This window comes from Desmodus rotundus, chromosome 9 (assembly GCF_022682495.2).
Source record: "Desmodus rotundus isolate HL8 chromosome 9, HLdesRot8A.1, whole genome shotgun sequence".
NCBI classification, from domain to species: domain Eukaryota; kingdom Metazoa; phylum Chordata; class Mammalia; order Chiroptera; family Phyllostomidae; genus Desmodus; species Desmodus rotundus.
This window is the reverse complement of record NC_071395.1, coordinates 87,626,932-87,639,670: the sequence shown is the minus strand read 5'-3', so window position 1 is coordinate 87,639,670 and position 12,739 is coordinate 87,626,932. Positions and strand designations below refer to the sequence as shown.

Sequence of the window (12,739 nt, the reverse complement as noted above, 5' to 3'; positions counted from 1 at the left end):
ATCGCAGCAGCCCTGCAGGCCCTGCTGTTTGCCTCTGATTTTCTCAGCTTTGAAGCTGGCCTCCTTATTAATAGCCACCACGATGACAGGGTCTGCTCTTTGTATTTAGGGGAGGCTTTGCAATTGCTTTACTCTAGACACTCTGAAGATCCTGTCATCTTAAGACAAAGACGGAGTTAACACCAACACTCGTGTGCTCTGAGGTTTTGATTAATTCATTCACTCAGCAAATATTTATCGAGTTGTGACCATATGCCAGGCAGCATGCTAAAGGCCGCGGCACAGCAGCCAGCATAGCAGACGCCATCCCTGCCTCGTGGCGCCCACAGTCTAGTGCAGGGCTCAGCCAACTCTCTGTTAAGGGCTAGATAGCAAATGTTTTAGGCTTTGCAGCCCGTAGGGTCTCTGTCAAGACCACTCAGCTCTGCTGTTGTCATGCCAAACAGCTGTAGATAAAATGTAAACAAACGAGCATGGCTGTGTTCCAATAAAACTTTATTTACAAAAACAGACAACGGGCCAGATTTGATCAGAAGGCCAAAATTCACTGACCACTGGTCTAATGGACGCAAGTCATAAATGCAAGTTCGATTTTGCGTAGTACCTGTTTTTCAAGGAAGACCATTTTGGTTGTAAGTGACAGAAAATCTAATCCAAACTTAAAAAATCTAAGGACAGGGCCAACTTTAGGTGCAGCTGGACAAAGGGCCCAGTGTTTTCAGTCCTCAGCTCTTCCCCTCTGGGTTGGCTGTCACAGCCCCAGAATGATGTCCCCCGGGGGAAGCCCAGTGGATGAGAGTACCTGTCCCAGCACTATCTGTGACTCTGGTTCCCGAGACTTGGATCACATACCAAGGCCCCAAATGGTCACGACATGGGGACAGTGACATGATGATTGGCTTGGTCCTGGGACCTTGGGTGGGACCGAGGGTGGGGGAGGGGTGGATGCCAGTTCTTAGAAGACTCTTGAATGAATGCTGGGGGACAAAACTCACAGTTACCCACTGCTTCCATCCCCTGAACCCTAAGTGAGCTCCTGCGAAGGCCGCACTTGTTCACAGGAGCTCTGTGATAGGGTTTCAGCCTCTTAAGCTCTATCAGGAGGTACCGGGTACAGCATACATGCCAAACACTGTCCAGAATTCTAGCATTTACTCACACCTGCTTATTTCACATCACAGCCCTACTCTTACTAGATATTTAAGTCTTTGATTCAAGAACAGATTTGCAGCTTATTGGTAATTTTCTGGCCTGTGACTCTCTTACCATTTCCCACCTTTTCTATGTGCATTAGCCCATATGACAAACTAGTGTCGGGAGTCTTTTGAACTGCCCGAATCTGGATTTCGAGCATCTTAACCTAATTAAAATGCCAGATTCGGAGCATCCTCTTCATGCCCAGGCCACCATTTTCTCCACTGCACCAGAAAGCTGTTCCTCCTTTCTCACTCTTCCCAGGAACCAGTTCCTGCTCCCCGCCCACTCCTGAGGTTGGCGGCTGCTTCACTCCTCAGCAGCCCCTCCTCCTGGAGGCCCAGGCCCATCGAGCATGGGCTTCTCTCCCTTGGGGTGGAAACTGGTCCTATGAGCTGCAGCCTCTGTTTTGAAGAGATGCCAGTTGGAATAAAGAAGCATAAGATAAAAACCATATTGGAGAAAGAGGGGAAATGAGTATGATAAAGGCTGTTAAGAAATTTATGGTTACTTTTCATATTTTCACCTTACAGTCTCAACTCAGAGTGCCCAAGCTGTGCTGCAGAGCTCCTTGCTTAAAGTGGGTCTCGGCAGTTGCTGTGGCAACACATACTACTTTAACCCCACTAAAAATGAAATTTCTTAGGAGGAAATTTCTTTCTCAGCTGCACTAGAGCATTTTTTTCCACCGTCTTTTACTACTATTTCTTTCGTTTTTACTCTTCGAACCACACTGGAATTCATTATAAACCTGTGAGTTCTGTGTATGCAGTCCCCTCAAAGCCCTTGCAGAACCTCTTTGTGGCACAACTGCCCATTGCTCGGAAACGTCCCCCACGTTTCTGTCGGTATTGCGTCCCACCCCTCCCAGCAACCTCCCTCCCTCTGCCCCACCCCTGCCAACCTCTCACCCGCCTTTCACGGCCCTTAGGAAGCGCGACGTCTTTTTGATGCTCTCTACTTACCCCAAGCCTCCTACTTCAGTGCCCACCCATATTCACCCTCCCTCAGAGCGGATACTATGTTCCAAGGTTACTTGTTCTTTCCCCCCATCTACCACTCCCAACAATCTACCCACCAGTGAAGCTCAGTTTGCTTTATGGCCTTCAGCTAAGCCAGGTGTTAGAGGGACAGGGTTCTGAATAAACTAATCCACAAGCAGTGAAAGCACCTGACACTCTCCCTTCACCCCCCCATATATTTCCGGTTGGTAGAAATGCAGGCTGGAAGGCGTGCGCACACCAGCCACTGTCCGTGGCCCGGATATACACTACGCTCAAAGCCAGGTGCTGCTGTTTCCCAAATGCATGTCGGTTGTTTTAACAACAAAATGCAAATCCATTTAAAGTTGGTTCTGCATTCATAGCAGCTTTGTGTCATGTACTGCCTTAGTCAGTGGATACTAAAAAATACAAAATGATTTAAGTGGAGTCCTCAGGTTAATCACGGATATATGCAAATAATTTGCCATACGGATTTATTATAGTATTGCAAATAATTAGAAAGCAAAAAGTCTAATGATGGGGGATTGGCTAAATTAAATATATAATTCATAATACATATAATATGTAATGAAATATATGTATAATCTACATTGTATGATGTAATAACAACTAATATTTACTGTACATTTACTAAGTGCTACTCCTGTAAAAATTCTGCATGAATTAAATAAACCACAGCGGCCTCAAGAAGTTATGATTCCCATTTTCCTGAGAAGGAAGCCGAGGCACGGGGAAGTTGGCCTTCCCAGGGTCCCCAGTTCAGGGGCACGACCCAGATTCAGCTCCAGATATTCCCACTCCAGAGTCTGGGGCTCTTAGCCCTCCACTTTACTACCGTAAGTAAAAGGCGGGTTACAGCACACTCTCTCCTTTTGTACAAGACGACTCTATGAGGTCCCGTCATATGGCACCCCTCTGCTCTAAACACTCGACGACGATCGGTAAGCTATAAAAGGAGAAAAGTCAAAGGCAGTATGTGGTATCAAAAACAAGATGACCACCTGCGTGGCCTGGAAACAGAGCAGGCCGCCAGTGGTGGGTGAGGCTGAAACTGCCAGTCCGGGGCCCTGAGTCAGCAGCAGGCAGAGGCAGCTGGGAGAAGACAGCAGGGGGAACGGGGACTAAAAGTGCAGCTAGGGCTCCTTGCCAGGAAAGTGACAAGAGACTGGGTCACACAGCCTTGAAACAGGCTGGTATGGGCCCCAGCTCCTGAAAGGAAACTGATCGAAGTCGTTGCCTTCCATAGGGGTCAAGGGCTGCAGCTTATCTGACGCTGTGGGGCAGGTGCCCCAGACACAGCCTCATCACCAGGCCTGGCGAGTTCCCTGGGCCCCCACAATGTGTCTGACACCACCACAGAGCAAGACCCCCCAATATCCAAAGACCCAGATGGAGGCAGGGCAGAACCCTGTGGTAGAAAAAGGAATAATCAAAGAAAATGAGAAAGGCGCAGGCGTTTGGCGAATGACTGAAAGAAAGCTGATGTGCCTGCTGCTCCGGAAGTGGAGGGGACTCTCTGGGATGACAGGAGGGTGACAGGTGGGTCGGGGCCAGACTGTGCAGGACCTTTTCGTCCACATAAAGGACTTTGATTTTAATTTTAAAGGTTAAGCAGTTCAATTCAAAGAACAAAACCAACATACCAATATTGCCATAGAGTCCAGGGACGAGGATGGCCCAGTGGCAATGCAGGAAAGGGGGAGGGACTTTGGAGATAACAGCAATAGAATTCTTACTTTGTTCCCCCTTTCCTCTGCTTGGCTGGCCCCCACAATGCTTGGTTGGATGTTGTAAGGTATTATCAGGCAGAATCACTTTTCTGAACTGCTTCATCTTACCTTAAAATGCAGTAGTAAATGACTGTTCATTTTTTTAATGTGAAAAAACCACCCCAGTACCTAACATGGCCAACTCAATAGTGGCCTCCCCTCCTTCCTCTGCTGTGTGCTTTGAAGCTTGCAGTGAAGTCACGGTGCTGGAGGCTCCACCCCGAAGTCGTTCATACAAAGCCGTCCACGTCCATCTTACCTGCTGGCTGACGTAGTTTTGACATATTGACATGGCCAATTGATAGAGTGTTTTTCAAATAAAAACACCAGTAGATATGTTTTGTTCTCCCTTCATATTTTTAACGGAATTATAGATGTCCAAGGTTCACCCTTTTCAATGTCACTTTTATCTCCAGAGACCCTCCTGACCCAAGTCTAGTACATGTGCTGTACATCTGCAGGTCTCATTTATGCAAGCGAGTGTTGGTCTGATTACCCGGGATCCAAGTTTTACTTAATCGTAGTGCTCAACTCCAGTCCTGGGTGTTCTCGGTTTTCACGCCCCATTTTTAAGTTAAAGGAAACATTGTCAGCGCTCTGCCTTTGAGGGAAAGGTGAGCAGTCCGTTGCCGTGGCATAGAGAATGGCTGTCTCTGGTGTCACGGCCACCATGTTATGCATGCAGCACAGCTTTGCCACTCAGCTGACGGGTCTTGTCACTGTTTGTCACAGTGTCCTGGTTCTCCTCATTTTTCTTGCTAAAGGTAAGAAGACGAAGGAGAGTGGGGAGAGAAGTAACCTCCGTGGAGACAGGGAGGCTCCTGTCTGTTTGGCGGGTGTGGCTGAGGCCTGGGGAAGGGCAGACGAGATCACACGGTGCTTTGTGAGGGCGGGGAGTGGAAATGAGCTGCCCTCGTGCTGGAGGTTCGTTTCCGGAATTATTCAAGTGAGAGCAGACTTGGAATTCTTCTACATTTAATAAACACCATTCACTAGAATAACTGCACACTGTATACTAATAATGAAAGTTAATATTCAGACCTAATAATAAAGTGGATTTATATGTAAAAAGTTTGATATTCCTTAGTAAAAGGAATCGTATGTCCATCAAACTCTTTGCTTAGATCAATTCAAAGTGGAAAGGCAGGAAGAAGAGAAAGTGGAGTAATTAGCAGTTAATAATTTGTGATTGGTCTATGGGTAAGTGTTACCCTCCCTCATTACTGCCCTTCAAATACATTGTGAGTCAGAGCTGAGGATAGAAAAACAGTAGCAGGAGTCAAAAGTGATATAAAGGAATATAAGTTAGTTCTTTCCTTTCTCTTATTTTGCCATGCGACAAACTTAGGCACATCCTTCGCTGGCTGAGCTTTAGGGTGGGTGCTGATGTGGGTGGGGGGCTTTTATTTTAGGTCATTGTGTGCATTGTATTGGTATAGATTTTTTAAATTAGTCTTCTACATAAATCTTTAATAAATTAAAATTTTAAATGGATGGGAAAGTATGAGGAGCCAGACCATTTTGGAACAAATTGTCGTTGTTGTTGTTATTAAAAAATGGAGCAAACACTAGACGGGTGTCTGGGAGAAAGTAGCAGTACCTCCCATCCCCCTCCCCTCTGCCACCCCGCCCCCAGTGGGTAGAGATGCTCTAACTGGTTACGTCTGTGAGTTCCTTTTCCTTTTGGGGTGGAAGAAGCACAGCAGCGTTTGGAAAGACTATTGGAGAAACTGCGGAGCAGGGTGGCTAAGAATGTATGTGCTGCCGAGTCAGACTCCTCGAGTTCAAATCGTGGCTCACCACTCTGGGCTCACTCCCTGGGAGGTCAGAAGGGTTAATACTTATTAAAACACTTAGAATTGTATCTTCCCCATGGGAAATACTCAATAAATGTTTGCTGGTAGTAATCTCTTACAAACAGAGTAAACCAGATGGGTTACAATTTTCAATGACTTTATTAAAGTAACAGGATTCTGCTTGGCATAATGATTTTTAAATTCAGGGTTTGGGTGTAAGGATTCAGTGTAGTGATATTTTTCTGATTGATAGTCTCACTTGTAGGTGAGGTAATTTCAGATTTTCCAAGCGGTCATTTTAAGTTAATTCAGGTTCACCGAAATCATAAAAACAAAGAAGAAAGGAGTAAACAGGAAGTTGAAATGCCTAGATCCTCAGTAAAAGTTGGAAAATATAGCATTTACTGAATTTACAAAGTGCTGGAAGGGATAGTAGTGATCAAAGAGCAGCCTTGCTCAAAGAATTTTCTGCTGCCCATGGCCTAGCCTCCGACAGAGGGAGACCATCAAATGTGAAAAGCGAAGTGGGGGCAAGAGTCAGAAAACTGGGAGCATTAACCAGAGGGCTCGAGTGCTTGGGCCGGACCTCCAAAGTGCTCAAAAACTGAGGGAGATGGGCCCCAGGAGCTTGCTCTCCAAACCTCAGTATTCAGCAAACAGTTGGTTCCATTAAAAAATGTGGTTTAATTTTGTAAAGAAAAAGGAACTAGCGTAAGGTTCTTGTTAGACGGAGAGAGAAAGGAAATGTATGGAAAAATGCAAATAAAAAACATAGGTCAAATGGGAAGTTACCCAAGAAACAGGGAAGGTTCAGACAAATTCTAGTTCTTTATAACGAAGTTCTTCACGATGTCAGAGCATTCACAAACGCATCCGTATATCTCTCTGTCAAGGAAAAAGCTGGGGACAGATAGAGAAAAAGAAAAAAGAAGAGATATGTTTCTAAGATGATACAAGTCAACAGACAGAGATGAAAAGTGACCTCTCAGATCTTCAGAAAAATAGTAGAGAAAAATCTAAAGATTACAGAGATTGGAACCATACTAGAAGAAACAAAAAGAGAAAAATCATAACTGAAAACATCTAAGGAAATACAGTGATCAGACTAAAGGAAATCCCACAAAAGGAAAGGAAAATATAAAATAGATATAAAAATATAAGACAGTAAAACAATAGAGAAAATTATAATTATGGAAGATTACCAAAGACGAGCCTATACATGCAAATGTTATGTTCCAGAAGAAGAAAACAAATAGAAAAAGATTCACATATAATATGAACACAGAGAACAATAATATCAATAGCATACAGCTTGATTCTTCCAGCAGAAGAAACTTTTCTTCAGAAAATTGAATTTAAAAATAGAAAGGGCACACACAGTGTCTCAGGAAAATTGATACAGAATAATACCAAAACATATCTCAGTAAAGCTACTGAATCGAGGAGAAAGAAAATCATATTGGCATCCAAGCAGAGAAAGAAAGTCACATTCAACATGGAAAAAGAATTTAACCTGGCTTCAGACTTCACTATAGCTATATGTAATGCCAGCAAACATTGAAAAACTTCTCTAAGTACTGAGAGAAGAAAGTGGGATTGAACCATTTTTGTACCCAGCCAAGTTGTCTTTCAAATGTACAGGCCAGTGGACATTCTTAACAAACAAGGTTACGAGAAATGAGCTGACGTCCATCTATTTTAAAAGAGTAGTAGCTCAAAATTTCAGAACCAGTGTTGAGTGATAGAAAAATATAGCCAATATAGTAACCTGTGAACCCTCAATAAATGTTGCCCTTAAGGCCTGATTCATACAGCATGCGTTTTTCTTTGCTTTTGCCTTTCATTTGCATCAGCTGACAGATGTAAGCTAGAGACTTAAGTCCAAGAAGAAAAAGTGGGAAAAATCAAATATTGCATCAGTGGGAGAGATCATTTTTCATTATTTGTTTTTCTTTTAGGTATAAGTCACAAGATTATGACATACCTCAAAAAAACACTTTGCCAGAAAGTCAAAAAATTGTATTCTAACATGTTCACTTTTAGTAGATACTGAAATGAACTATTAGAACACATTTCTTTCTTAAATCAGTTTAGCAAAAAAAGAAAAAAGTTGGGAATTAAAGGCTAGTAATTTTAAATTATCCTCAGTAAATTCATAGGCTTGTCTAGCTGAACTTAGTTATGCATATTTTCATAGTATATTCCCTTATTTCTAGATATGTCCACTGAATCATTTATGGGATATATTGCAATTAATCTTTAATATTCAGTTAAGTCATACATGTCACCATGCAACAGATTTTTAAATTCCATCGCATCTCCGATTAGGAGGAGGAAAACTAAAGAAAGATAGCTGGAGGAAGACACCGGGACATACACACTCACATGCATGCTCACACTCGCACGCCTCTTCATCCTGCTCAGCCGTCGTCTCCCAAGGACTCTTCTTCCACCTTCCTCACTTGTCTGTAGCTTTTAGAGAAATGAACGGATTGAGCCACCAGCCGTTCCCTTTCCCAGCCTGTGGCCATCAGTTGTTGAGCACAGGCGTGATTGCATCTCGAGGGAGAAGGAAACCCATGAACCTGGGGCGCTCACGGTGACCAGGGCACTCTGTGGTGTGGGTTCTCCTTCATTCCCTATCTTCATAATCATGGGAACTCCATCCAGCACCCAGGTACCTACAGCCCTTTTGGGGAAGTGTCTTACACCAAAGACATGCTGCGAGTTGTCCTCCAGTCACAGTTTGTTGTGATCATAACCCACATCCTGATCAAGAAAAGGATACAGGTGGACATCGTGAATGGGGAGGAGAGAACGGGCACTCTCCTCCACTGGTGCTGAAACTGTGTTGTCAGGATTTTAAAGAAACTAAGCGTTGTCATAGGAGCCGCCTCTCCCAGGCTCACGAGGACAGGCTGGGCACCTTTTTCAGTTTGTGACTGTGTTTCCTCTTATTTTATTATCTGGTTTTCGACCATGTGAAACAAATTTATCCTTGTGATGAATAGATCTTATTCTGGGATTTGTTAAATTCAAAAAATCATTTCTGTGGTACAAAAGAGAAAGAGAAATAAACTCTTTTTTTTCATTTTAGATAACTTACATTCGACAAGAATATGAAACAAAATTCAAAGGGTTGATGCCATTGTCTCTAAGACAAGAACTTGAAGACACCATTTCCTCCCTAAAATCTCAGGTAATTACTAGAATCGGGGCATTTTCCACGGGTTTGGGTGATGTGTGTACCCTGAAAGAGACTTGGGAATAAGTCTGATTCTGAATTGATGCCAGAAATCAACATGATGTCATAACATGACCGACACCCCAGGATGACTGGGTTTTGCTTTGCTTTTCTAGAAATTTTTTTCTTACCAGTGTAAGAACTCATTGTCTCAATAAGATTTTCTTAAAAGCACCCTTGAAAGTGCAAAGTTCAGTTGCGGTTACTTTTATTCCTGCACAGTCTGCATTTCTATGCATCCACACCCTTTTCTTCTTGGTACCAGGCCCCAGAGACCATTGCCTTGCACATCGCTGATTGCTCAGTGTGCACAAGTAGAGGAATTGAATGCACAGTTTCGCTAGAAGCATCTTTATATTGGTGTATTTTATGTGGTTGCTAGATGTAACTAGATGCATTTTAAATTCAAGGCAGAATAATGACAAGGTATTCAAACAATTAGGTTAAATGGTTCTTGCTGCAATGGGTAGCTCTTGGTTGTTTATAAAATATAATGAGAGATAAAACTGATTTAAATTGATATATTTCAAGTTATTTTAAAACTTCCAACAAAAGTTCCTTCTATATATTGTACTTTGGTAAAGTTCTATAAACATATGTACTGCTGTGTGCTTTATATATTGCTAGTCTAATGAATTTTTTTAACTCTGACATGAGAAAGAGTTCACTTAGTCCCATTCCTAACACGCTCAGAAATTTAAAACACACATTTTTTTCCTAGAACAGTTATGTTTCCTCTATATTTCTAAGAATCCTTGCATGGCTGAGATTGTTTAAAAACAATAGATGGGACCCAGAATAGCCAAAACCATTTTGAAAAATAAGAATAAATTTGGAGGATTTACACTTTCCGATTTCAAACCCTGCTGCAAAGCTCTCGTCATGCGGACAGTGTGACGCTGGTTGGGGAAGAGACATCAGACCACTGGCACAGGACTGAGGACCGGGACAGGACTGAGGACGCAGAAAAACAAGTGTTTCCATCACTGGCTAACTACTCAGCAGTGAGGGTCCCAGGACAACTCAACGAGGAAGAGACAGGAAGAACGTTGCTGCGGTGCTGGCTAGTCCGCACGCAAGGGAGGAAGTTGGAGCCCTTACTACGCGGTATACCCGAGTTAACGCAAAATGGATCGTAGACCTGACATCGGGGTCCAGACTGGAGAACTCTTAGGAGAAAGCGCTAAGAAAACATGTTAGCCGAAGGGGTAAATCTTCATCGAACTTTGTGCTTCAAAAGGCACCATTTGGATCTGAAAGGACAAACCATGGAATAGGAGAAAATATTTGCAAGGTATTCATCTGAGAAACTTAGCATGTTTTGTGTGGACGAGCTCCATGAGGGGAAGATGTCTTTGCTCCCTGTGCATGAACGGTGCCTGCCACGTACTAGATGCTCAGTAAGTGTGTTTACAACTAAAACGGATGGCATGGTATGATGATACTCACATTAGCCGTTTATAATGTGTAAGATGAAGTGGGGAGCAAATTCTAGCCATTCCTTTTATAGTTTCTTAGTAAGAAGCCTCTAATCTGAAAATGAAGTGTTCGTTACATCAGCCCTTCTGCTTCTGTAGCCCATGGCTTCTGCAGGTGAAGAAGTTTTGCGGTGCTTGCCCCTACATAAAAATCAGTCCTGCGGGAGAGTGGTAATTCAGAAAGGGTTAAGGCATCTCTATTTACATGAAAAGCTCTCCTCGAGGTGTGGTTTACCCATTAACTTTGCAGGAGAGCTTCCATAGGGTCAGCTCTGTAGGACCTGGCACCTTTCGAAGAGTTTTTTTAAGAAAAAAAGAAAGGAAGGAAGGAAGAAATCTGATACCCACCTACAGGGCTTCTGTTATCATTCATATCATTTCACTGTAATAAAAGCCACTCCAGCCTCCCGAAGCTGGATGTTGACCCAGAAAGAGAGCGGGACTGCCAGCTGCAGGCGGCGGGGCCCCAGCATGGCAGCTGCACGGGGGAGTCTCGGCCATAGAGTGAGCAAATTTAGTTTGAAAGCACAGGTGCCCGTGTTTTTTGAAAATTGTTGGAATTCCGATTACAAAGCATGGTGGGGGAAGGGAAGTTGAATCAGTGTAATCCTTGCATCTGTCAAAATTATCAATTGTCCGGGGTGTAATTTGAGCAATTGAATAAAATTAACACATCAGTGATAATACAAATAAGCAACCTGGAGTGGCCTGCTTGGGTATGTACCCATTGAGAAAGACTGCTCTCCAGCAAGCACATTTTCTCTTCTGCTAGCTGTACTCTTGCATAACTGTGTTTCAGAATCAAGCGTTGCCATGGTTTCAGTTCAGACCAAAAAGGCAAGAGTAAACAATCCCAAAATGATCAAATACCACTGACTCTTGATTACATCAAGCCATAGCATACGTTATCCGCAAACCATTTCTATTTGGTTTCATAAGGTGCTTTTGAATTTATACCTGATATAGGTATTTTTAGTAGTAATAGAAATTTATGCTTCAGAATAATCAAACCGTGTTTTAAAGATCTGACAAAAGACTATGCTAAGCTGCCTAGTTTCCTCCATCCCTGTGTCCCCCAGGAGCGGGGACACAGGTGGGGTGGTACCAGCTATGAGCTCTGCCATAGGCAGGCAGTTCTATTAGCCACTTCACGTCATCCACATAACCTTGGGAAGTAGCTGTTATTAACCCCATTTTGCAAATGAGGCAACAAGAGTTTTAATAACTTTCCTAGAGCCATAAAGGCCAAACCAGGCATTGAACCCAAGTTGGACTGACTCCAGTCAATGCTCAGGCTCTTTCCACTACAAAATCTTGTCTCTTCAACCTCAAGGAATCCCCAGGATGGGTTGAGGTTTCCAGAAGGCAGTAATTTTCTTTCCACTCACTCATTCATTCATTAACCAGCTAGTGAATGCCAGCTCTAAGCCCAGCCCTGTAAAAGGAACTGGGGACTCAGAGGTGATTAAATGTCATCCTTGCCCCAGAGAGCCCTAGTTTGGGAGAGAGATTTGAAAACAAATAATCACAAGGCCATTCTAGAAGTGCTAACGAATAGAGTACAGGAATACAAAGGGGGGTCGCTGACTGTCCCAAGGGTGGGGGCAGTGAGCAGTTGGGAGGAGTTGAAGAATTCATAGACGATGTGTCCTTTGACCCGAATAGTGGAGGATGACTAGGAGATAGTTAGCCATCCATTCCGACAAGAGAAAGGACTGGTGCCCACTGGCAACGGAGTATGCAAGACATGGTATTAAGGTGGGGATGGGGCGAAGGGCATCAGGAAAGATGGAGCTGCATAGAGGGGCTGGGGCCAGATCAAAACGGCTCTGCAATAAGGAGCTTGAACTTAATTTTGTAGTCTCTGATGGGTTTTCAGTAGGGATGTGATGTGATCGGATATAAAAAACACAGCATTCACATTCTGCAAATCCTCTGAGTTTTATCTAGGGAATTGTCTGAATTTAAATAAAGTCCTACCATACCATTTGTACACTATTGCCATTTAAGCCACATTCCCCTCTTCTCATCCACGGTGTCTTTTCTAGGTTAACTTTCTGCAAAAGAGAGCATCCATCCTTCAAGAAGAACTGACCACATACCAAGGCGGAAGGTACAGCCCTTGCCCAGAATGCCTCCTGGTTGTTTGTATTGTTTTGCACCTGTGAGTCTCCTGGTTTGACATTAAAGTCTTCGTTGAAATTCTTAAACATAATATCAATTTTGGGGGGAAAGTCTTATTTTTAGTAATAGC

The 12,739-nt window shown here is 43.4% G+C and overlaps 1 protein-coding gene across 8 annotated transcripts in view; it reads left to right on the top strand.

Moving 5' to 3' along the window:
• The window catches only part of CEP112 (centrosomal protein 112), a 370,586-nt gene that overhangs the window by 307,105 nt on the left and 50,742 nt on the right, over window positions 1–12,739 (top strand). For 7 of the 8 annotated variants that reach the window (XR_006653046.2, XM_045182487.3, XM_045182485.3 and 4 more), the window contains 2 exons: window positions 8,861–8,962; window positions 12,534–12,649. Coding sequence is in view for 7 of the 8 variants with exons in the window: in XM_045182487.3 (XP_045038422.2) it covers window positions 8,861–8,962; window positions 12,534–12,649 (218 nt within the window). In the remaining variant the exon portion in view is untranslated. The remainder of the gene's footprint in view (window positions 1–8,860; window positions 8,963–12,533; window positions 12,650–12,739) is intronic. The other variant, XM_024573416.4, reaches the window with a different exon arrangement.